At 40.3% G+C, this 26,716-nt stretch overlaps 1 protein-coding gene across 2 annotated transcripts in view; it reads right to left on the bottom strand.

The window, feature by feature from the left end:
- TRIM44 (tripartite motif containing 44) overlaps nt 1-26,716 on the bottom strand; it is a 100,488-nt gene that overhangs the window by 53,296 nt on the left and 20,476 nt on the right. For both annotated transcript variants that reach the window (XM_066251278.1, XM_066251277.1), the window contains exons 2-3: nt 24,095-24,172; nt 2,621-2,860 (exon numbers count right to left, since the gene is read on the bottom strand). In XM_066251278.1, the coding sequence (XP_066107375.1) occupies nt 2,621-2,860; nt 24,095-24,172 (318 nt within the window). The remainder of the gene's footprint in view (nt 1-2,620; nt 2,861-24,094; nt 24,173-26,716) is intronic.

The raw sequence follows: 26,716 nt of genomic DNA, 5'->3' as shown, positions 1-26,716 counted from the left end.
CTTTCTGTCTCACATTAATGGAAAAAATTTTTAGAAAGATAGAAATCATTCACATTATGTTCTCTGATCACAATGGAACTAAATCAGAAATGAAAAACAATAGATTGTAGGAAAATCCCTAATATTTGGAAGCTAAACAACACACTCCAATATAACCAATGAGTAAAAATGAAAAAAATCACATGTTCAGAACTAGAAGCTATAATTCACTTTAAATGCATCAAAAATAAGATGTATTGATGAGTGGAAGGTTGGAAAGAGAGACATATATATATGAAACAAATTGAGTATAGTAAAATATAAATGGTGGAGATATATGGGTATAACTGTAAAAACCTTTCAATTTTGCTGTATGTTTGAGAATTTTCATAACAAAATGTTGGGGGAGATCTTTTGGTCAAATTAAAAATGCAGGTAATTTTTAAAAGTTCGTATCATGCAAAAGGAAGAAAAAAATTCCTCTGTTGAGTGAAAGAAAGGTACTAGGTATTGGCTCTGATCAATAACTACCGCATTAACTGGAACAGAGCCTATCAGATGATAACGGTTCTTTGTAAAAGCTCTAGTCAGCTCAATGCTACCTCTTGTTCTTACTAGCTCATTTTGTCCACGGCCTGGTCCTTAGGCCTTGTTAGTTTAGCATTCCTAAGAGAAATTTCATCTGAGTTAACAAATAATGCGGACAATGTTGGGGAGTGGCTAACTCCATTTAGTGAAATGAAAATAAAAGAGAAGGGACTATTTCACAAAATTAAATCTTTTTTTTTTTTTTTTAATAGAGAGAAACAGAAACAGAGAGGAGGATAGAGAGATGAGAACCATCAACTCATAGTTGTGGCACTCTTAGTCATTGATTGCTTCTCATATGTGCCTCGACTGGGGGGGCTCCAGCCAAGCCAGTGACCCCTTGCTCAAGCAAATGACCTTGGGCTCAAGCCAGTGACCTTAGGGCTCAAGCTGGTAATCCTGCACTCAAACCTGATGAGCCATGTTCAAGCTGGCAACCTGGGGGTTTTGAACCTGGGTCCTTAGCATCCCAGATCTACTCTCCCTACCCACTGTGCCACCACCTGGTCAGGCTCCAAATTAAATCTTTCTTTTTGAAAAAACAACCTAATCAACACAAAATAAATGTGAGGGTCCAATTTGAGGAGAATTTGGGAGCATTATGACATTGATCCCTTGACTTAACTCTAGCTGAACTTTTTGTTTATTAAGACACAAAGTGACCGTCTCCACAATGTAAAATGGCTTAGGAATGCAAACTGGCTAGGACACTGACTCTCCTCAACAGAGCAGAGACAAAGCACAGACACTGGAACAGGACAGACTTCAGTCTGAACCCTGGTTCTGTTTTCTAGTAACTAAACAGCACTGTTGTTTCAGTTTCTCTGCATCTCAATATCTGATCTGTTCATGGAGATGAGTGTTGATAAAAGGGTTAAATGAAATGATGACTATAAAGTGCTCTCTTTCTTATCTAGTAACTTATATAGGCACACACTGTCTTAATTCTGAGGAGCATGATGTGTAAAGAACAAGAGTTATTCCATCTTTTTCACACATTCATGAAAATGAATCAAAAACCCTGGATGAGTGGAGTGGATAAATGTCTCATGGTCTCTCACATTTCCTGTCGGGATGGCTTGGGCGATACTTGCCTCCTAGGTTACATTTTGGCTTGGCTGATGGCTTGCTTATTCTGTGGCTAGGCACTCCTGGGCCAAGGCAAGACTGCTATTAAAGCTGAACTTACTCAGTAAAATCTAGCCTAAATCCATGTGGCATAAACTTGACTAGAATTTTCAACAGAATGCTATGAAATCTGAGGGACAACAGCCTCTCCCAACTGGCTGAAAAAATGTTATAAATATTATATATTTTTAAAATGGCTGCCTTAAATTATTTTTAGAAATATATTCTAAATGCCTGCACATGTTGTTCAGTAAAATGTCTGAAACCCTTTATTCTGGTTAGAAGAGATATATATATAGCAACGAACATAATGACTATATTCATTGTACAGTGATTCAACACTTATCTTGTGTGTATCTTTCACACTGTCTTTTTTTGATCCCTGCAATGTCCTAGACCACATGCCTGTCTGAATCCAGCAGTGATGTCCCCAATTTCTAAGGTTGGCTCTCTATAAAAACCGGCCTGAGGAACCTTTTCACTATTCACAGAATCAGACCCAAATCGTTCATTCTGGCCTGCTTTATGCTCTACTTCCTGGCTTGTTCTCACTCAGCCCAGTTCTCATCCCTATGATTACTTTATTTATAGGCTCATTTCACGACTTGGAAATCTGTCAACAGCCTTCTTCTCTGGCTGTGATTTCTGGCTTTCCTTATTAACTGCGATTAGTATTTGCCCCAGTGACTATATACCTTTAAGCCACGGTGGACAAATACTTTGCAAGACCCAAGTGCTGGCTTCAGGCTCCAGAGGCCAGGACTTTCACATGGTATATATACAGATCAACACACTGATACCTGATCTAAGCTTTCAATCCAGTCACTCTTAAGGCTCCACGAGAGCATTTCCATGGCTAACAAACACAACAGTCAGTTTCCTCTCATTTGTGCTTGTACTAATAATTGTGGGCATTCTCCTTTACCTCTGCCTTTGGCTCAGCGGATGCATTAGAGGTATCAAGTTGTTCCTTGGCTTGGGCCATCTGAGTCATCAACCTGTCCATGTGGGACTGGATGTCTGCCAGTATCTCAGTCACATGAGCTGTGGCCATTGCTTCCTGGATGTCCACCAGATGAAGGGTCTTCTGCTCCTCATCAGAAATCACTTTCTGAACTTTCTTAAATTCCTGCTGTATAAACACCTTCATCTGGTCCCGAGTTACCTGCAGCACATAGACAAGTAGGAAGAATAAGGTGGACAAACACAGAAATGGTAGGTTACGTAAAGCGCCAGGCAGCCACGCCAAAATGCAAACCATAGTTCCTATCTAATCCTGAAATTTTGAGAATATCTTCTAAATAATGTTGCCCTGATATTGATGAATTTCTTGCTAATCTTCTTGCCTCTTTTATTCTTTAGGAAGTAATTATTTATCCTCCTTTTTAATTCTCCTTTTGTTCATTTCTATACCAGTAACACATAGTTACTTTTTAAAAAATGTAACAGATGAGTATATATGGTAAAAAATAAAATTCTCCTTCTCTTTCCACTCTTATACCATTTCCCTTCTTAGAAAGAAATTACTATTAACAATTTGGTATGTATTTTTCCAGCCATTTTTCTATGTAGGCATATCTATATCTATACCTATATATATAAAAATCATTTATAAATATAATTATGTTGTTTTTATATAAATGGATCATAGTGAATATATGTTCTGTGTCTTGCTTTTCTATTTAAATATTTTAGAACCTACAGATGAACTCATCTTTTGTACTATTTTTAATATATATATATGATAAGAATATATGTGGATATTTACTTCTATATAAAATAAACATATAGAATTAAATATCTCCATTAAACATATATGAAGAAACACATACACACACTCCCTTAATTGAAATACAGGATATTTCCAATTTTTTCATATTGCAAGCAGCATATCATTGAAGATCCTTGGATATGCCTCTTAATATTTGCATATAACTTTCTTTAGAGACTTTTGAAATCACTGAGTCAATTTATGTGGACTCTAAAAAATACAAATTGGTACTACCAAACTGCATAACGATGCACCAATCACATTTCCACAACAATGTGTGGAAGTAAGCATTTCCCTTACAGCTTCACCAATATTGAATAATATCAAGCCTTTACATTTTACTCTCTGATGGGTGAGGTTATATTATTATTTTATTTGGAAACAACCATTGTCCTGACCAAATAAATTATGACTGCAGGTTATATTGGGCTAGGGCATAAGAAAGGCAAACAAAGTGAGAAACTACCAAAATAAAACTTCTAAACTCCGTATCCTGCCAGCAACTGCATTTATTGATGTTTCCTCATAACCGTGTTTACGTTGAGTATTTTTAAACAACTATGCATTCTGAATAGCTGAGGTCGGGCCAGGGAAGAGGTAGGACAGTAGAAAGAAAGAGAAAGGTCATCTGCGTGAGCCCATTTCTTTTACAGATAAGACAGACACAGTTGCAAACTTGCAGGAGATGCAGAGGACGAGTCTTCGTGTTCCCAGTGTGGGGCTCCCTGTTCACAACAATAGTTTGTCAAAGGGAAGTCAAACTGGGAGAACCTAAAAAAGGAGACTGAGGAAAAAAAAGACTAAATGAAAAGGAAGTTCAAACCATTTTTAATGGGCCTCTTAAAAAACGTAGAGGCTTGAAACTTCCAGCAGCTTAGTAACAAAGCCATAAGAATGTCAATGCAAAACAAGGCCCGTGTGACATGTATCTGCTCACTCATCAAGTGACTAAGTGACATAAGCCCTCAGGACTTCATATACTCTCTGCAGGTACTCTCCCGGTACTAAAGTAAAAGGGAGGGGAGTGTTAAATGTCATTACTGTTCCTGCAAATTCTTTAACAGCTTGAGAACTGTGATTTGTGTTTATTTCAAGACTGTTATGCTTTATGGTGCTCACTTATCAATGGATTTCTAGCCTGGAAATTAAGATCCAGGATCTTCTCTTAAAGAATAAACCAAGAAGTTTGAGCGAAGGGATAAACTTTTCTGAATGCCTAAGAAACTCTCTTTTAACAGTGCCAAGTGACTAAAAATAAAGATCATGATAAAAACTGACTTGAAACCCATTTTGCTAGATCTCACATATACATGTAGCTTGAAGTCAGGAAGCTGACATCACAGTCAAATAAGGTGTGGGCCAGACTGCGGTAAGTGAACAAATTGTGGTTCTAAAAAAGTCAAATTTTTTGTTTCCCATTGTTTTACATAGGTTTTTCAACATGACATACTTTGATTTTCAGAAGATCAAGCTACAAATTAGAATTTAAGGCAGAATAATCCACTCTATGGATTAAACTGGGATGCCTTCTTCTTACCCCAGTTCTCTACTAATTCACAAATATGCATTCTCAAACTTAGTTCAAAATAATGACAAATTTCTGGGTCAACGCATGCTAATTCAGAGCCCAAAAAAGACTCCTATGGGCATCGGTTGTGTACTCTGGTTCTCTAGTGGCAGAAATGCAGTAGCTTTTAAAACCCCCTTTCTGGTCCCATTTCACCTCCTTGCCCTCAAAACTCCATTCTTCTAAAAACATTCTAGTTCTACAGAGTGGCAGGCCCTTCCTGTTTGCATCTGCTATCTAGGAGCCACTGATACATTGATAGTTTGTGAGCAGGTTTCGTAGGACTTCTTGCCTGTGTTCTCCAGCTCCCCAAAGGTAAGAGTGATGGACTCATGGTCTTGACTAAACTGAATGTGTTACTACACAAAAAGAAAAAATTCTACATATATACAGAACAGAGAAGGCTAGATGTGTCACAGAATGATGACATTGGTTATGTAAAATTTATATAGCATCTATTAGAAATTGCCAGAACTTTTTAAAGCCACAGAACTCCCCTTCCCTCATCCCAAAATGCTAATCCAGGGCCCCAAATTGTGAGCCAAAAGTAGAGGTATTGTGGTTAAAAGAAAAATCTCCCCTTCCTCCTTGAAGTAACTAGGGCACTGGTAGTGTGGTTTCCAAGGGATCTCACCTGAGGGACCTGGGTCCTCTCTCCGCAAGTGAAACCTAAAAGGAGTTTTCTCACTTTTGTCAACTGATTGGCTCTTAAGTTATTGAGACATTAAGGGGCCAAGGTCACAAGCTAATCAATATATCTTTTTTTATAGTGCATTAGGATAAAAAGCTATTCATGACTTAAGCATAGTATTATAATTTGAAAAAAATTGGTGACTTATTTGTGAATGGTCAGAACTAACTATTGAGCATCTGTTTTCATTAGAACTGCATCCAATCTCCACATTGCATGAATGGGGAGGAGGCAGCAGAAAAGTGTCCTTTCTGCTACAACATATTCCTCTAACGATCCCTTTCTGCCTGCTTCAGGTTCTACGTTTATTTCTTCTTAACTGAGATGATTCCTCAGTTAACAGGCTGCTTCAGTAGTTATTCCCACCGGATGTTATCCCCCACCACATGACTCTTGGGAGAAAGGGTATACATCTCAAGAGTTAAATCTTATCCTCTGGTACTTTCTATATGTCTTGTAGTTAACATTTCCAAGCTAGGCTGTACCCAAGAGGCATGCAGACTGGCACTTTACACATACATAATTAAACACATAAAACCTTGAATTAAGAGCATGTACCTAAAAACAACACCATTAATGTGTGTGACATGACTGGAAGCAATTAACCCCTAGCTAGCTGGCCTGTAGAAAACCAAAGTTTTATTTACTTTTCTATTATAGGCAGATTACAAAAACATCAAGCATACCAGCTAGAAAACATCATGGGCTTAAGAAAGATTTGTTCCAGAAACATGTTTCTGAGAAAGATGTGCCAGGGTCAGGAACAAGAAGCTACACAAAAGAAAAGCATCAAAATCTACACTGATTGAAAATTTCAAAAATACTTGTTCTATTAGCCAAACTTCCTGCAAGGTTTATCTAGTATTTATTCTGGCATTTTACTACAACAGAACTCCTTCCAAACCCTTGCCAGGTAAGGGAAGAGCTTCATCAATATGCAGGAAGACATAATTCTTTCTTAGTGGATGGCTAAACCTCCCATTTCCTGCATCTTTTGTGTATGAGTGGAAAACCACTATCTGTGAATAAAACGACTGCTCGTTCCTAAGGGTTGGAAAGTTATCCAGCAGCCTAGACACACTCAGACATGAACTATGTACTACCTTCCATTACCAACATTATCAGTGCTGTCAAACATTATCCTGACAGCCTGGTTGAAAGACTGAATTGCTAGGATTTTACAATGGGGTGTTGAGACCGGTAGAGAAAAGATTATTAAAGTGTACATTTAATCTCTTCCTGAAACCAATGTTCTTATCGTCATCAGAAGCCCTGGCCGGAAGCACTTATTAATATTCTCTTTCCTCTTTTCATCACCTCCAATTTGTTAGCAGAGCACCATGGAACTTCTACCTCAGTTATCACTTAGTTACTTCAAGTATTCACTCAATGAAGTCACTGTTCTTATTATTTCTATTATAAAAGACAATAAAAAATACACCAGAATGTTGGATAGTAGTTGTCCCAAGTGACTGAATTAAGAGCATTTTTCTTTTTTAATTTTCACAATAATGTGTAACACTTATTTTTTCTTCAACAATAATTATTTTTTTAAATATGGCTCAAAGAAAAAGTTAATTCCCCAATTAAATATTAGCAAATAAAATCCAAAAATGTCTAAAAATAATTTATACACTATGACCAAGTGGGATTCATTTCAGGTATGAGAGGCTGGTTCAGTATTTGAAAATAAGTTCATATAATCTATCATATCAGCAAGTTAAAAAAAAATCTCATGACCATATCAGTAGATGCAAAAAAAGCACTTGACAAAATCTAATATCTATTAAGATAAAAAGTCTCAGCAAACTAGGAGTACAGGAGAACTTCTTCAACTTCATAAAAAACACAGACAAAAAAATCTACAGCTAACATCAAACTTAGTGGTGAGAAACTAGAGTTTTCCTGCTAAGATCAGAAATAAGGCAAGAATGTATCCTCTCACTATTCCTTTTCAACATCATACTAAAAGTCCTACATAATAAGACAAAAAACAAAATAAAAGGATGGGGAACGTAGAAATAAAGCTAACTTTGTTCAATAATGACATGGTCATCTTTGTAGAAAACCTGAAAGAATCAACAGAAACTTCCTGGAAGTACTAAGCAGTTATGGCGAGGCTGCAAATACAAAGTTAGGACAGCACTCCCCCTTATCCACAGGGAAGATGTCCCACCACTCCTAGCAGATGCCTGAGACCACAAACAGTCCTGAACCACACTGTGTTTTTTCCTATATGTCCAGAGTACACATATGTCTATAGTAAAATTTCACTTATAAATTAGGCAGAGTAAGAAATTATCAACAATAACTAAGAATAAAATAGAACAATTTAACAATGTACTGTAATAAAAGCTATGTAAATGTGGTCTCTATCTCTGATAACTGCTCTGATAACCCAGATGGCTACTATCATGCAAGTAGCACAACAACATGCATACAATGGACAAAGGGATGATTCACATCCCTAGCAGGACAGTGCGAGACTTCATCATACTACTCAGAAGAGCAGACAATTTAAAACTAATGAGTTGTTTATTTCTGGAATTATCTTCTTAATATTTTTAGACCACGGTGACCACAGGTAACAAAAATACGTCGAAAGTGAAACTGCAGATAAGGGGGGACTACTGTAGACAAAAGTTAATAATGTTTATATATATCAACAATGAACAATTGGAATTTGAATTTAAAAACACAATTCTATTTACATTAGCACACAAAAAATGAAATATTTAGATAAAAATCTAACAAAATATGTATAAAATTGTAAGGAAAACTACAAAACTTGGATGAAAAATCCAAGATGAACTAAATAACTGTAAAGATATTCTATATTCATGGATAGGAAGACTAAATATTGTCAAGATGTCAGTTCTTCCCAACATGATCTGTAGATTCAATGCAATCTTAATCAAAATCCCAGTAAATTTTTTTGTAGATGTTGACAAAATAATTCTAAAGTTTATATGGAAAGGCAAAAGCTTCAGAATAATCAACATAATATTGAAGGAGAAGAACAAATTTGAAGGACTGACACTACTCAACTTCAATATTGACCATAAAGCTGCAGCAATCAAGACAGGATAGCACTGGTGAAATAACAAATACATCAGCAGAACAAACCAGAGAGCCCTATAGACCCACATAAAGAGAGCCAACTAGTCTTGAATGAAGGAGCACAGGCAATACAATGGAGAACAAAGTCTTTTTAATAATACATGGTGCTGAAACAACTGGACATATACACACACAAAAATAAACCTAGCCACAGACTTTACATCTTTCACAAAAATTAACTCAAAATGGATCACAGACCTAAATGTCAAATGCAAAACTAAAACTCCTAGAGGATAACATAGAAGAAACTCTAGATGACCTTGGGTATGATGACTTGTTAGGTATAATTCCAAAGGCACTGTCCATGAAAGAAATAATTGATAAGCTTTACTTCATTAAAATTAAAAAAAGCTTCTCTGTGAAAGAAACTGTTAATAAGAAGACAAGACACAAACTAGCAGAAAAATATTTGCAAACCCCATATCTGATAAAGGGCTGTTATCCAAAATATACAAAGAACTCTTAAAAACTCAACAATAAGAAAATAACCAAATTTAAAAATGGGCAAAAGATATTTTAATGTTTATTCTTCCTATCCATGAACATGGTATATGCTTCCACTTGTTTGTATATCCCTTGATTTCTTTTATCAATGTTTTATAATTTTCTGAGTACAAGTCTTTAATCTCCTTGGTTAAATTTACTCCTAGGTACTTTATTTTTTTGTTGCTATAGTGAAGGGATTATTTCCTTAATTTCTCTTTCTGACAGTTCATTGTTGGTGTATAAAAATGCCTCTGGTTTCTGAGTATTAATTTTATATCCTGCCACCTTGCTGAATTCATTTATCAGGTCCAGTAGTTTTTTGACTGAGACTTTAGGGTTTTCTACATACAATATCATATCATCTGCAAATAATGATAGTTTTACTTCTTTTCCAATTTGGATGCCTTTTATTTCTTCTTCTTGTCTGATTGCTGTGGCCAGGACTTCTAGAACTATGGAGAAAAGGGAACCCTCCTGCACTGCTGGTGGGAATGCAGACTGGTGCAGCCACTGTGGAAAACAGTATGGAGATTCCTCAAAAAATTAAAAATGGAACTGCCTTTTGACCCAGACATCCAACTTTTAGGAATATATGCCAAGAACATCATATCACTGATTCAAAGGAGAAATGCACCCCCATGTTTATGGCAACACTGTTCACAACAGCAAAGATCTGGAAACAGCCCAAGTGTCCGTCAGTGGTCAAGTGGATTAAAAAGTTTTGGTACATATATACGATGGAATACTATGGGGCCATGAAAAAGAAGGAAATCTTACATTTAGCAACAACATGGATGGACCTGGAAACTATTATGTTAAGTGAAATAAGCCAGGCAGAAAAAGAAAAATATCATATGACCTCACTCATTTGAGGAATCCAATGAACAATGTGAACTGAGGAAGAGAATTGAGATAGAGGAGGGATCAAAGGGACCAGAGGAAAAGAGGACAGAGGGAAAGGGGATGATAGGATGGGATAAACCTGAAGGGAAGGGGGGAGGGCGCTACGGGGATGGGGGCAAGGGAGATGTTGAGGGGAATATGGGGGAGGGGGGATGCATTCGGGGCAACACTAGAATGGGTGTAAACACAGTAAATCAAAATCTATAAAATCAAATAATCATCAATCAATCAATAAAAATGGGTAAAAGACCTGAACAAACATCATGCCAAAGACGAAACACAGATAAGCATATAAGCATAGAAATAAGCAAATAAGCATAGGAAACATGCTCCTATCACCTGCCCACCCTACCTAGACCCTTCAATCTAGTCCCACTCTTGCTTGTACCACTAACTTGCTGAAACAAAATTCTAAGTCTCAAAAAGTTTCTGGGTGATTTAAAGAAACTGTTTAGGATGTTTATCCTCCCTCCATTTTTTTCTAGGTCAGCTTTCTCTCCCTTTTCATCTCCACTTAGCCCTGAATTCTTGGCTTTGTAACCTTGACCTCAATCCCACCTTCTGCCTTTCAGGCTCGGTAACTACATGTGCTCCTCCCTCCCTTCTCCTCAGTGTTCAAACCTTACTTTGCCTTACCTAGTCTTTGGCTTGACTTTGACTCTCAGAATAATAGTCTCTCAGACAGGAAGCCCATATTCCAGTCAGAATACTGCAGCCCTCCTCTATTTCTGCCAGAGTGCTTCCTCCTGAGACCACGAATTCTGGTCCTTGAGCCTAAGAACTCTATTGTTCTGTAACAGCTTCATGCACTGTAATGTGCTTCTTCTAGATCTCCTTTCATGGCTTTCCCTCCCCCACATACAGACATAAATACACATGCAAGTACACACACATCAGAGGCTCAGAACCATGTTTCCCAGAGGCTTTGTACTTGAAAGACCCTAACAGACACTTGAATTGAATCTGTTAATCGTCTGTGAAGTGGAAAGCAACTGTGTGCCCCCAGTCATGTGAGCGCGGTGTAGTCACACAGACTGACAAGCAGCCCTCAGTGTGAGAGATGGAGATCTACCCACTACGGTCAGGCGTGGAAGCATTGCCAAACATCCTCTCCTCCCGAGGTTGCTTGTTCATGCTGTCAGCTGCTATGACTTTATTGTCACGACAATTCATTTGTAACCCAGTGTCATGGCACCAAACTGGATGCACCAGAGAACAGTTCAACGGGACGCTGGGCTCACTGAATCAACAGCAGTAGCAAACTACTGCTTTCTCTTAAGATGCTTCTCTCTGCCAGAACCTAGGGTGGGGATAAAGAAAGCAATCAACTTCTGAGCAGCACTTTCACTGAGTGAACAGAAAAGGAAATTCTGGGTGACTCCCCTGTAGAAATGTGGAAGTGGAATAATGAGTCCCCAGAGAAACCCAGGCCCTGTAACAAACAAGAATAAGAACGAGAGCTCCTAATCCACCTTGTTTTCTTCTTGCTTTCCTTTCACCTTAACCTAGGCGTTAACTAGAAACACTGCTTTTGCTTCAGGAGTTATTGTGTGGGAAGCTGGAGGTAAAAACTCACACCAAAAGCTTCGGGGAAGGGGGGGCAAATAAACAGAAATCGTTCTATTTTAAACATCTTAGACTTGAATATACAAAACATGGTTATTTTATCTACTGAAGATTAAAATAATTTTAGAACAGGACTCACTCCTCCAGTTCAATTCATTCGCTACCCAAATACTTTCCCTGCAAAGCCGCACCTATTTGTAAACTATGGAAACCACAAAACCAAAATAACTTGCCCACCCCCAGAGTACTCAGGAAAGGGCACTGAGACATAGCTCTCACGTTTTCTGAATCTTCTTTGCTACAGAGAAAACGGTCAAGATCCCAGTTTGCGTGGTAGAGAAAAGAGGTTTGAGCCCCCAGGGCCGCTATCTATGCTGCTGACGCTCAGAAAGGGAAGGGTTTCTCTGTTTGTAAAATAGGGGCCATCATATTGTTCTCCTAGGTATTCTTGTGACATTTACACAAAGTCCTAATGGAAAGAACTTAGTACTCTCTGGGCACAGAGGAACATCAGCAGAACTGGTGCAGGCACCAGCGACCGTGCACACGTACCAGTGCGTCTCGGTGGCGCCCACTGAGCTCCCAGAGAGAGACAGCCCCCAATAGTTTGCTAAGATGGAGCCTACACCCTCGGGAGTGCAGATTCTAATTTCACAGAGGAACACAGAAGGGGCTTTTTCACACATCCCCGGCACTGAAGAGAAAGGATGTCAATCAGTGCTCCTTACTGCAATTTCAGTAAACGGCCACAGGCTGTCAGGGAGAAGCGGCCTCCTGTTTTAGTTTGCCAAGATCAGATATGGTCTACTTGACAAAAAGTCTGGGTCACACTCTCTTCCTCTGCACCTACACACAGATTGTACATCGAGTCAGTGCCTCAACCTCACAAAATGGCCACTGTCATACAGCAGGTCCTCCAAAAGTGTCATTTCATTCAATATCATTTCATCATAATGTTGAGATGCCATAGACACTTAACTCTTATTTATATCCAATAACCTATGGTAAAACTGGTCTTGTTACACGTTGTTTCACTTCATGCTGCAGAACCTATTAGTGATGTTAGTGAGGACTGTTTTTCCTCTCTTCTGCAGGTTGAAAACCTATTCCACCCCCTTAGGCAAGATAGCAATCTGCTTACCTAAGAACCACAGGGCTTGTTAACTAACTACAGTTGCCAAAATACTTTTCAGGCCCTCAAACATCATGATACCAATCATCATCCATCATTTCCTATCTCCTCTGCAAAAGTTTATTTTCAGGGCACCCATTAATAAGAATCTGAGAGGATTAGTTCTATTTTATAGATGAAACTGGAGGCTCAGACAGTGATGTAGCTAATCAGTGTCCTCTGACTCCAACGTCTATGTTCTTTTACCATGAAAGTAAAGGAAATCATGTCATACTCAAAATAGTTTTTCCCTGAAAATGTGAACAGATTCTATATTGGTATTCTATTCCCAACACATCTTCTATAGGTAAAAAGTTGACAACCTCCTATAACTATTAATAAAAATTCTATATAACAATCATAGGCAATTGGTTTCCTTAGCCCTGTGGCCTTGGACAAGTCATTCAACCTCTTAAATCTTAGTTTCTTCATCTGTAAAATGGGGATTAATCAGGTTAGCTAGAAATTAAGGAGGTATTACAGACTCTGTTTCACCTACCACAGAAGTAAACAAAAGCCATTTGGCAAGGGGTTGGTCATCAGTCGGATCAGTGTGTTGCCTGGAAGCTCCCTACACAGCCACAAACCAGATGGATTTTGTCCTTTGGCTAAATGGAGAATTAGTCAGATGAGAGGTGTGGTTCTCCAATTTTATATTCACAGTCGGCCCTCTGAATCTAGTGCTCTGCATCCGCAGACTCAACAGACCAGGGATCAGAAATGTTTGGGAAAAAGATGTATGTTGCTGCTGGTGTGTACTGAGTAGTTAGGCCTATGATGGCTGCATCTGTACTGAATATGCAGAGACCTTTTTCGGTCTTTATTCCCGAAATGCAAGCAAAGCTTGGAAATAATGTGGGTTCAGGTCCAGACACTGCAATAAAGCAAGTGTGGGCATCCAGACCAAGTCACCACACAACACGCCTTTGTGGTATGCAAACTATTTTGAGCTAAAGACAATTTTAGCTTCAGCCTCAAGAGAAACTTCTGTCCCTTCCTTTAACTACCTAGAAGAGCTTAAATCAGGCTCCTTACCCATACTAAGGAATTATCAATGATAATCTTTTCCACCTATCTATATGGCAGGGCAATTTTTAAAAAATTTATTGGGGGTAGGAAAAACTTTTATTTACTAACCTTCTGCTCTTTAGTCATCCTGCAAAGACCCTTTGAAGTCCCCAAGGTGCCTTACTTCAGCCCTAGCTCAGCATGTCTTCTATACCTCAATCTCCCTTTTCTTTCTCAACATCTCTTTCATGTGGGGTCTCTGACTCTCATGTATGTGGGATTCCCGTATATATGTATTATTAAATTTGGTTATTTTCTCTTGCTAATCTGTTTCATGGCCATTTGGTTATTAGACGAGCCAGAAGAACCCTGAGTTAGAGGGAAGTTTGTTCCTCCCCCACACAAGTACTGCAATAAAGCAAGTCATAATCTTTTTGCTGGTGCAGGGTCTTGCCTTCAATTCATAAAAAGCACAACAGCATCTGTGAAGTGCAACAAAGTGAGGTATGCCTGTACAGTATCACAACTATTTGCAGAGCAATTCACATTGCACTAGGTATTATAAATACTCTATAGAGAGGACAAAGTATACCAGAGGACACGAGGCGGATATATGTAAGTATTACACCATTTTATGTAAGGGACTTACTTGAGCATCTTTCAATTTTGGTACCCGTGGGGGTCCTAGAACCAATCCCCTGCAGACACAGAGGGAGACTAGCCATCCAGACAACTATCTCCATACAGACCTGAGGCAGGCTGAGCGCTGCACTGCACAGCTTCAGCCTTAAGATATCAAGGAAAACACCTTCTTCCTTGAGCAAACTTTAGTTTTATTTCCCAGCTGAGTGAAAGTTTGAACAGGAAAGGGGGAAGGAGGGGGAGAGGAGAGAGGTAGGCCTCTAAATAAATGTCTGGGTGGTTTTTATCACTATTATCACAATAAAGTATTATACCTAGGTGCCCGGGCTCCTAAATTAAGTGTCAAATACAATCCTGCACTGGAAACACGACGCGTGGCTGCCGTGGGGGAGTCCTGACAGCCCCACTCCCCTCTCCACTTCAGCCGTGTCATCAACCCTTCCAGCTTCGGCAGAAAGTAAATTATCAAGTCTCCTATTGGCGCAGAGGAGCTGGAGGAGGGGGAGAAGGACATCACAATGTGTTCATTTTATTAAGCCATTTAAAGCTCCATCCCCAAGCTTTCTAACAACGCTCCAGCCCACCTGGCAGCTCAGAAACCGTGTCCTTCCTAGTTTTAAAATTTCCACAGTGCTTCCACTAGGCGCTCTGAGCTCCAACAGAAAGAGAATGGCCAAAAAATAAAGCTGCGGGGGAAGGGGAAGTAAAAAGGGAACAAGAATTTCAGTGGTGTTTAAAGTGAGGATATATCTCCTAATGTGTCTCTTAAATGGGACACTTGTTTTCTATTGTGACTCTTAATTTCTTTTAATTTGGCACCAGGCAGTTTTGCTAACTAGAGAGTTGGCTTCATAATAATAAACAAAATCGCTCTTTGCATTGATTTCTTGTTTCTTTGGGGAATATATGGACACACAGCTGCACACTCCCAAGGCAATGGTGGCTTGGCTTGAATTGGTAATAGAGCTGCTATGCTGAACTAACTTCAGGCAGGGCCACCGTGCAAGGCCCACAGAGTCAGCCACTCAGCCAGGGAGCAACACCCCAGGGGTCCCAGCTGTGAAGATTTAACTCAATTTTCATGTTGTTATCATTCAAAGAAGTAGCAAAGGCCCTTTAAAATCTGCAATCTGTGTCACTAATCCTGGAAAGTATTAATTGATCAAAGTGTTTTTCTCTGCAAGGATTAGAAGGCCCCCTGAATGATGGGGCTGGGTGATGGGAGCTGCCCCCATGTCTCCTGCATTTTTCTGGAAGCAGTGGTGGTTCTCAGGACCGGGAAAAAGCAGCTACCATTTACAGGATATTGTACTGAGCACCTTAATTAAATTATCTCATCCAATCTTCCTCACAACCATATGAAGTATGTATTATTATCCCCTATTTTCCAGTTGAAAAAACAAAATATCTGAGAAATGGGGAATTTAAGTAAGGACCAGCCCAAGATCTCAAAGCTCTCAAAGCTGGAGGACACCGGCCCCGTGCAGTCTTTTCCCAGAGCCTGGAGGACGCCGGCCCAGTGCAGTCTTTTCCCAGAGCCTGAGATTGTAGTAATGGTCAAATACTGCCTCCCTGACAAGCTGACACCGGGTCTCTGACCCCATCTCTGTCTGGAAGAGGAAGGGAGAAAGAGAGAGGTATTCACAGCTGACATAACAAGTGAAGGAAGGGCTGAAAGAAGTGATTCAGATAGTAAATATCTCTCAGAAACTTTACTGAGATATAATTCACATGGCATGCAACTCACCCATTTAAAGTATACAAGCCAGGGTTTTTACTATATTCTCAGAGTTGTGCAATCATCACCACAACCAATATTAGAAGCTTCCCCAACCCCTATAGAAACCCCTTATCCATTAGCAGGCTTCCCCCACCCCCAATCCTCCATCTCCCTCAGCTCCAGGCAACAATGGGTCTACTTTCTATCTCGATAAATTTGCCTATTCTAGACATTCCATGTAAATGGAATCACGCAGTATTTGGTCTTTTGTGAATGGCTTCTTTCACTTAGCATGTTTTCGAGGAGTATCCTCGCTGTACAGTGTATCAATAATTCATTTCCTTTTAACTGCCAAACAGTATTCCATTGTGTGGCTACACTGCATTTTATTTGTCCTTTCATCAGTTGGGTTGTTTCCACATTCTGTATAGTATGAGCAAGTGTGCAGTTTTTGTGTGGACATATATTTTCATTTCGCTTGGGTATATACCCAAGAATGAAATTGCTGGGTCATATGGCATCTGTTTTTTAACCTTTTGAGAAACTGCCAAACTGTTTTCCAAAATGACTGTACCATTTTACATTCCACCAGAAATCTATGAAGGTTCCAATTTTTCCACATTCTTGCCAAATGAACAAAACTTCTCTTTATTTGGGAAAACTACAGAGCTATAGACCTATAAGCTGTCAATCTACTCCAACTATGCTATGACTCCTGGGTAACCTTGGGCAAGAACCCTTACTTTCTTGGCACCCAGTTCCTCAGCTATAGAGTGGGGGGTGTCACAGCAGATGGCCTTTGACTTCCCACTGAACCTACATCTGTTCTTTCAGTCACAACCCCACCAGTGGGGAGGTAGATGCTGTGAAATGGGCAGCTTGGGTGTACTGCATGGCTGTATGTTACTTTGCATTAACTCAGTTACCACTGTGCCTCAGACTATGACACTATCATGCCTGCCTCAAACAAACAAAGAATCAAAGTAAAAAACAAAATACCTCACATAATGTACTTGTTAGGAAGAAAACAAAAATGTTGTCTTGGGTGAAATTTCTACATGACAATAATGGCAGACTGGCCTTTAGGATTTTAGTTTTCTAAGCTGGGGTTCAAAGATGGAAGGGGATTCAAGTGTTACAAATGTATGCACTTATAAGGAATGATATTAGGTGATAAGAGTAGGAGGCAAACTGTGTGTATATGCACATAACAGTTAAATGTGTATACAGAACTATTTCAACCTGAAAGGCAAAGCACATTTTTCTATCTGAAAGACAAAGCACCATAATACTGACCAGTTTTTTCATAATTGTGTCTCAAAGTGGGATGTATTCACCATTTGCATCAGAATAATGCAGACTGAATATTTAAAAAGCAGATCTCAGAACTTCCAAACTAGATGCTCTGGGTCAGGCTCAAAAATCTGCATTAAAAAACAAACAAACCCCTCAAAGTTTGCAAACCATTGCAGATAGTGGAAAAATGGCTCCCTTTTTTCTTATACTTCTTCTCTGTATTTTCCACGTTTTCCTACAGAGAATACGTATAAGTTTTATAACTGGGGGACGGTGAGGAAAGGGGGACACTGTTTGGTGTTGATGAGGTCAGGGAGATGGTGAGGGAGAGCAGAGAGCTTGTTTCTCCTCCTCCTGCCGCCATGCGTCCATCAAGGGGAAGAAGCCATTTGCTTGGGGTGGGTTCCAGGCCCCAGAGCCTAGACAGAACTGAGACAGCACAGCTTTTTCTCATCTGGTGTCCTCCTCCATCACAAGGGGAAGCTACCGGCGCACTTGCCTGAGCTTTTCACTTGGCCAGGGCTAAATGCTCGGGGGCTGGCATGGCTCCTTGGCCATCGCCCTCATTTTCTGTTGGGAAAGGCTATTTTCCAGTCCAGGGATTCTAGGATTGTGGTGAGCTATGGCTGCAGGGTCCAGTAAAGGGAGATAAAAGAAGGGCATGCAGGGAACAGAGTCAGTAAAGAGTCATGCTGCTAAGGGTGACAGCCCACATGTATGTGTATCTCTTCATCCGTGTGGTCAACAACAGTGTACGGGTGAAGAACAAGGAGTAAGAGAGACCTGAAGTCAAGTCCTAGTCTCATCACTTACTAGCAAGTTAGTCAACCTCTCCAAGTCTCGGATTGCACATCTCTACAACAGGGCAAATAATACTTCTTTCCATAGGGTTGCTGCAATAAGAAAGTGCACATCTACTTCTTTGTGCCAAGTACCATGCTAATAGCGCTGAAGGTACAGAGATAAACACAATTTATGCCCTCCAAGGTTACTATTTATTTCTTTTTTCTGAAAAATGCAGAAATAGGTCAATAATTATAATAACCCTCCAACCAAAAGAACACTTCTGAATAAATCAACTTGGTAACAGAGGCATTTCAATTCTCTGCTTCGGTGTGTTGAACAAATGCTGCTCGAGTAAATGCTTCAGTCTCGAGGCAGGGTAAGGACCAGCACCAGGCCTGGCTTGACCCTGGTGAATAACAGGATGCTAATTATAATTCAGGTTAGATTTTGCATATATCCATTACTCTTGCACATGTAAAACCTATCACTTCAGCAAGTATGATTAGCACAAGAGAGTAAAGAATGGGGCTATGGCGTCGGCCTAGCGTGCGGAGGACCCGGGTTCGATTCCCGGCCAGGGCACACAGGAGAAGCGCCCATTTGCTTCTCCACCCCTCCGCCGCGCTTTCCTCTCTGTCTCTCTCTTCCCCTCCCGCAGCCAAGGCTCCACTGGAGCAAAGATGGCCCGGGCGCTGGGGATGGCTCTGTGGCCTCTGCCTCAGGCGCTAGAGTGGCTCTGGTCGCAATATGGCGACGCCCAGGATGGGCAGAGCATCGCCCCCTGGTGGGCAGAGCGTCGCCCCTGGTGGGCGTGCCGGGTGGATCCCTGTCGGGCGCATGCGGGAGTCTGTCTGACTGTCTCTCCCCGTTTCCAGCTTCAGAAAAATGAAAAAATGAAAAAAAAAAAAAAAAAAAAAAAGAATGGGGCTATGTTTCACTTCGATGCTATCAGCTATTAAAAAAGACTGTCAAGTTCCCTTGCAATTATAAAATGTTATGTACAATATATGCTAAATAAAAATAAGAAAATAAAAAAGCAATTCTCACCTCTATTTAACTAATTCTATGTTCCTAGACAATTCTTTGGTTTTATACTTCAGTATGAACACCTTTAGAAATTGGAGAAAATGAGGAAAACTGATATATTTTAGGCAGCCTTAGTGTAACCATATTCCATGTTAAATACCACTCCAGTTGGACAAAATAATGTGCACCACTTGGTCCAAGTTCAAAGACACTTTTTTTTAGAATAACTTCTTATAAGAGTAGTATGAATTTGAGATACACAACCATGTTTTAGCTTTTGTTTCAAGCATGCAGCTATAGAAAACAATAAAGAGCACATCTTGGACAGAAAGAAAAGCAACCAGTATATAACAGAGAAAGTGGCTGTTATTAACTGCATAAAAGGTTAGTCTGAATGAGCTTAGCATGGTCTGTTTTTGGTTCAAAGCCTTCTGAGCGACTGGGCAGGGGGAAGGAAGGGAAGGGAATCACTGTGTTTTCGAGCTCAGTTTCCCCTGGGTAAACTATGAAAGATAACTGTCTAGTCACTACAAAGGAAAGCTGTAAAGAACTCAGACTACTTTAAATTTCTTTAAAATCCAGGTATAGACACACACCCTGATTAATTACATGTTTTATTTCCCTAAAGTCTGCCATGAATGTAAGAAATTTACAGACAAATCCTGCTTTGTGCAATAAATGTTTCTAAAAAGTCTGGCTGAAAACGATGTTTGCAAACTGGATCATGTCAAATATATTAGGATGTCTTATTACTGAAGACTACCTCCAATTAAACAAACTAGAGACTGTTACTAAAAACAGTATCTCCCCACTGTATACAAAGTTCTAGATTTCTGGAGGTGCGCTCCCTTTGAAACGGCTCACCACAGGAACACTCATGCACACGACTTCCTCTGGGCCTGAGCCTATTTACCAACCACCACTGGCTCCGATTCCTGCCCTCAGGCTCGCCCCTCGTGTCTGGGCATTGATGTCTCTGATGCTCCTCTGGTTTTAGAATCCAGCCAACTCCTGGACCACAGCACAGGCCTGATCAGCCTCTCCAATCCTGACCAGGGCTCCTTTCCCTGTTCTTGGCTTTGCTACTTCTCTGTTGGACATGACTGTGTAAAGGAGTCATGTTTTCTCAGGCGGCCTGAGCTGACTCCTTGGTTCATTCACCTCCCTTCCTCCTCACCCACTCCTTTGCTACCTCAGCTCAATTTACTTGTTTTCTAAGCCTGAATCTTTATGTATTTCTTTTTTTTTTTCCAAATTGAAACCACTTGGACTTATTTATGAAGGGTCTTCTGGCTATTTGCTAAAAAGAATGAAAATCAAAATAACAGAGAAGGAAATAGCCAAGGTCCACCACTTCCCCGGTCACCCAGGCTACCGAGTCAGAAACTCCGGGCGGCCTGACGCTCTGCACTCTGAAGTCCTCCAGGTGACTTCGTGCACACTAAACTTTAAGAACTACTAGTCTCAAAGAAAAGACGGTGTCTCACAAATATTTTGGAGAAAATGAGGCATCTCATTAGGTCTGTATTACTGGCAAAGAAGAATGTCTAATAAATTCAGTGTAATAAAACTAAACGGTATAGTGTAATTTTTGTAAAAAAAAACCTTAGAAGTGAATTTCCACATGGAAGTGTCTAGAAGGTTATACAACAAATTGTTAAAGTGGTTGAGGGAAATTCATTTTCCTTTTCCTTTATGAATATCTGCGGTTTTAATCTCTAAGTATATACTATTTTTAAAATTTAAAAAATGGCTAATCTAGATATCCTCAACTCCTCTCTGGCAAAATCTGCGGGCAGAAATGAACTCAGTCCCCAGGAGACTTCAGTGTCTGGACTAATCAAGCTGTGCGCAGCTCAGGGAATCCTGGAGGAAGTGAGGTGGAGATAGCGCCCAGTGCTCCACGACTCAATCAGCGCCTCTATGTACAGCTGCTCTACCAGGAAATGACAGTCATAAAGCCCGAGAGAGCCTGCCAGGCTTAAATAGGCCAACTTAAAAAGGGATGGTGAGGTTCCGAGGGGAACAGAACAGACTATAAACTTAAGGGTTTTCTTGGAAGACACCAATTTATTGCTGGAAAATGTTCTCTGTCGCAGAAATTATGTATTTAAGTGTCCCGTTTTCAGTACTCCTCACTCTGTGGTCGGGCAGTCCTTCCATGATGACTGTGGTCCTTCTTCAGGCTGGCCTCAGGTACATATGGCAAATGAATATGACAGACTAGAAAGAGGCTTGGAAATAAAACTGGCTGGTAGAAAATAATTCAGGGCAAGATAAAAAGAAGATACAAGAGAGGTGAGTGTGTATGCACATATACAAGATCAAGTTAGGTCCCAACAAATATCCTTCAGCTTATGACACACCATGGGGACACTCCGGAGGCTTCCATGGGATGCATTCTCTGGACCACTCAATTCTTTCACCTCGGGCAAGTTTCTCATCAGAAGAACTCTGTGCATCCACAAAGGCCCCCAAGCACTTTCCCTGTATTTATCACCTGGCGCAGAACCACTCAGTGTAACTTGTTCCTATCGTATGGTCTTGCTCTTCCCTGCCTAAAAGCTTGTGGGCACGGCAGAAACAGAACGTGGTCGTCTCCTTCAGTATAGCTGTTGTCCCAGAAACCAGGGAAACGGTAAAAAAAAGCTTTCAGTGTTCTTCAATAATTAATTGTTTCATCTTCACTAAAGGAAAACTACTTAAACCAGAGGTCTTATTACATTGAGCTAAACAAATTGATAAAGGTTACCCCAATGTTTTCTATTTATTAAGATACTCTCTAACCTCCGGAACCCTAACTACATGAGAAGACAGAGAGAATTACCAGTGCCCTAGTACTTTCAATGCTGTATGAAGAGAAATGCAGTTTGTGATTGGTGGCTGTGGCCAACTTGTGAAGAGCCTGTCATTTTCTGGGGCTCTGCCTCCTACAGTGCTTCAGATGAGAAGAAGGAGGCACAGTGTGGTTACATGGTGGAACGGAGATGAAACCCAGGCCTGGTCTGCAGCATGATATACAAGGTGGAGCACAGGCACTGGAGTCAGCGTTTTAAGCTCAGCTCTAAATTATACTAGATTTGGGGCAAATGGCCCTACCTCTCTGAGCCTCAGTGGGAACAATGAACGACTTTATAGAGTTCCTAAGGTAATCACCAGTATGCAAAAGGAGAGGTGGAATAACGAGTCAGTGCTTAAGGGGTATAGAGTTTCAGTTTGAGATAATAAAAAAGTTCTGGAGATGGATGGGGGTGATGGTTACATAACAATGTGAATGTACTTAGTGCCACTGAACTGTACACTTAAAAATTGTTAAAAAGGTAAATTCATTATGTATATTTCCCACAATCTAAGAAAAAATCATGTAAGGCTCTTAGCACAAAGTCCGGCTCTCAATATGTTTAAGAAATGATGATCTTATTTCACTTATAAAGAACTTTAAATGAGAGGAATAAGGTAGATACAAAAAGTCAAACAACCGTGGTCCTTTCCCAATTTAACTGTGAGAGGCAGGCCAGCGGGCACCCCACCAGGCAGTCCCAGGTAAGGATCTGGGGAGGAGAAGGGAGACTGTGTTGTCAGAAACCCTCCAGCCTGTTCAGTTCCAGTCCACCCCCACCCCAATAGACCATGTCCCAGAATATCAATCCATAGCCTCCAGCATCTTGCAAAAAAAGCCGGAAGCTTACACCATCTCCTGACCCAGACTCCAGGTCATGCGGAGGAAAGCATCCGCGGTGGCCTGGCTCCTGTAAGGTGGGGAGAGACAAAAGGCTAATCCCGAATGCCACGTGACGGGTCTGGAGCCTGTGCCAGTCCCCAGCATGAAGCTGATCCGTAACTCAGACGCCTTTGGCTGAATTTAATGGACACCGAGGACAGCAGTCTCCAAGGCCTGGTAGAGGAATATTAAAAATGCACTCGTCTGCAGTTCAGGGAAAACAATTAATGATTATGTGTTGTAAGTCATAAAATAGAGAAGGGGAAACAGACGGCTTATCTCTAGGCATGTTAGAACACTGCTTTTGATGGGCAGGCCTAATTAGATATGGACGCCGTGTTCTGATCGATGATTGCTAACATTCCTTGAACTTAGCTCAAGGAGAATGAAATATAGGTTTCCTTGTTCCTATGGAACCTTCCATAAGCTGAAATGGTGTAGAGCGAAGAAGCAATTACCATTAATTTACATGGAAAAAAAATTTGAGTGTTTCCAGACCCCCAAATCACCTACAAATCATACCAAATATGCTTAATTACCAGTTTTACACCAAGTGTTACACCCTGAGGATCTCTCTTAGGCCTTTCTGGTACAGTAGGACCCATCTTGCTAACGGGTGCACAAAATGAATGGGGATAAAACACAGATGCTCCCAGACACAGTCAGAGCTACGTGGCTTGACGCTGAGGTGCTGAGCGTGGTTGTTCGAGAAGGAGCCCGGCGGGCCCCTTGCTCCGGGGGTTGCGCTGCCTCTGTAACAGCTCACTGCCAAACAAAGGCTGAAGGCTGTTTTCGCTTTTCTTCATAAAATTCTCTTCGGATTTCTCTCAGTTAGTGAAAACAAGTACTAATGGAGGTCTTTCCTGAAAGCAAAGTGGCATAAAGTGAACTTTCAAAAAGTGGGGGATACCAAAACAGTACTTACTTTAGGGTCTGAGCTCTTGAACTTTAACCTTTCCACTAACTCGATCATAGCTGCCTTTAATCCGCCCGAGTCTTTGCTCTAGGAAAAAAGAAAAGCCAGGGGTCATTAGACAGCACTTTGTTGCTCTCTCGAATACAAACAGCATTTTATGGGACAATGAAACAGAAAGCAATTTTTTTCTTTCTTCTCAGCCAAGAACACTCAACAACGAGGGAGAGCTGTATTGCTCCTCTTCCTCTTCTCTGTGGATAAAGAGGGCCGGGACATAAATTGCCCAGTGAACTGAGAGAACTACTGGAAGGAAAATTAAATGTAATTTGTCCAGGCTTACCCACTGCTGCATCTCAGAGCTCAACTAAGCCAGAGCTTACTGAGGGCCGAGGCTCTGCAAGAGATTTCCTTCTGGGATGTTTATTTTAGGACTTTGTGATTTTTATTTTGAACTTCTACACACCAAATACAGAAGTACACAACATTAAATATTCTTCGAAAAATGAATACAAAGAAAATGCCCTGAGAATGACTGGCTATGGCATTCCAGTGTGCTGGCTGAGTACAGATTTTCAAGTCAGACATAAATGCTTTCAAATTTGAACTCCGTCATTAATTAGTTGACTAACCTCAGGCAAATCACAGACTTTCTCGGAACCTTCTCCTCCTTCCATAAAATGGGGATAACAAATAGAGTTATTTGGAGGCTTAACTGAAATAGCGCTTCTAAAGGAATGAGCACAGAACGTGGCGCACAGTGCTCAATAAATGTCATCTACTACTATTACTGTTATTGTTGCCTTGCAATGACTTAGAGTAGCACAGTCCAATAAAAATGTAATGTAAGTCAGAAATGCAAGCCACATATATAATTCTAAGTCTTCTAGTAGCCACAAGAATAAAGTGAAATTAAGTTCAATATATTTAACTTAACTCAGTATATCTAAAATATTATTGCAACACGGAACTTCAACATGAGATATGCTATATATTTTTTTCATACTAGGTCTTTGAAATTAAGTGTGTATTTTACATTTACAGCCCAATTCAATTTGGACTTGCCATGTTTTGAGTGCTCTGAAGCTATATAAGGCTAGTGACTACTGTATTGGTCTGCACAGATGCAGAGCACAGACTCTAGAGCCACACTGTTTGATTCAAGTCCCAATTTGACCACTAGCTATGTGACAACAGGCAAGTCACTTAGCCTCTCTGCATCTTGATTTCTACCTGTAATATGAAGCTAAACACAATATCTATTTCATAGAATTATGGTAATATTAAATGAGCTAACAGGACCTGGCACATAGTAAATGCAATAGATGAGACTTTTATTATTGACCGTCTCCCTCATAATGTTTTTTTAAATTCCTTAAGGGCAAGAACTCATCTTTTATCTCTTTATCAGTAGGCGTTTATCAGTATCTAAACGCCCAGCATTAAGTAGGCGTTTAAAAAAGTCTGATGAACAAAGGAATGAATGAACATATAATCTTAAATCACAAATGTCCTCCTGACCTGTGGTGGTGCAGTGGGATAAAGTGTTGACCTGGAACACTGAGGTTGCCAGTTCGAAACCTTGGGCTTGCCTGGTCAAGGCACATATGGGAGTTGATGCTTCCTGCTCCTCCCCCTTCTCTCTCTCTCTCTCTCTCTCTCTCTCTCCTTTCTCTCTAAAAATCAATAAATAAAATATTTTAAAAAATCACAAATGTCCTAAATACATGTGTGTAGCACAATCTAAAACCCATGAATTAGTTTTATTTTCTAATCTCAACACCTCTATAGAATCATCACCTTCATTTTACCAGTGACAAAAGGGAAGCATGAAGACGTAATATAAATTTATATGATTACCATTTTTATGGAGAAAAGTAAAGAAGACAATATAAACAAACACTATCAATATCTGCTACCTGAAACTGTCCTCAAAATCAGTGATATTTTCCAGATCTGCAGAACCAATTCCAATTCCTCCAAAACAAGAACTATCTACTTGGTAAGATCCATCATATAGATTAAAATAGTCTGAAGGTTAAATCGAGTTTTCCCTTTAACCCCTTCTTTCTCTCCAGCCTATGCAGAAAAAGTCTGTGTACCACAACTGAGAGGCAAGCTGCTTTAGATGTGCTCTCCAAATACAGCTTAGTTGACATTCCCATTTTAGCTGTGGTTCCAAATTTTAATAATTTTTATTTTTAAAAAGCTGAATTACAACTCTCCAAATTTCTTCACCAATTTAAATCTTCAACTTCTGTGGTCTCATAGCTGACAACTTGGAAAGGAATCTGGAGGTCACATACTAGGGAGTGGGTGAGACCCCACGTACCTAAAAAGGGTTAAGTTGCCAGACACAATCCTGCTTTTATGAGATGATCAGACAATAAAGCCTGTCTGATGATATCATTCTTCTAACCTGCTTCTCATTGGCTGAACAAGCAGGTCACTTGTCCCTGGAAAGCTCTCTTCCCCACACCCCAGCTGCCAGCGCCCATTTTAAGCTCTTCAGCAAGAGCCCTGATATATTATGCCTTTCCCCCTGGCTCTAGAGAACAGAAAGGAATGCACGAAACCATGCCTTAAAACATTCAGAAGGGAAACAGGACGATGCAGGAATCCCTAAACAGCAGA

This window comes from Saccopteryx bilineata, chromosome 1 (assembly GCF_036850765.1).
Source record: "Saccopteryx bilineata isolate mSacBil1 chromosome 1, mSacBil1_pri_phased_curated, whole genome shotgun sequence".
Lineage (NCBI taxonomy): Eukaryota > Metazoa > Chordata > Mammalia > Chiroptera > Emballonuridae > Saccopteryx > Saccopteryx bilineata.
Note: the sequence above shows the minus strand (reverse complement) of the source record. Positions and strands in the feature narration are given on the sequence as shown.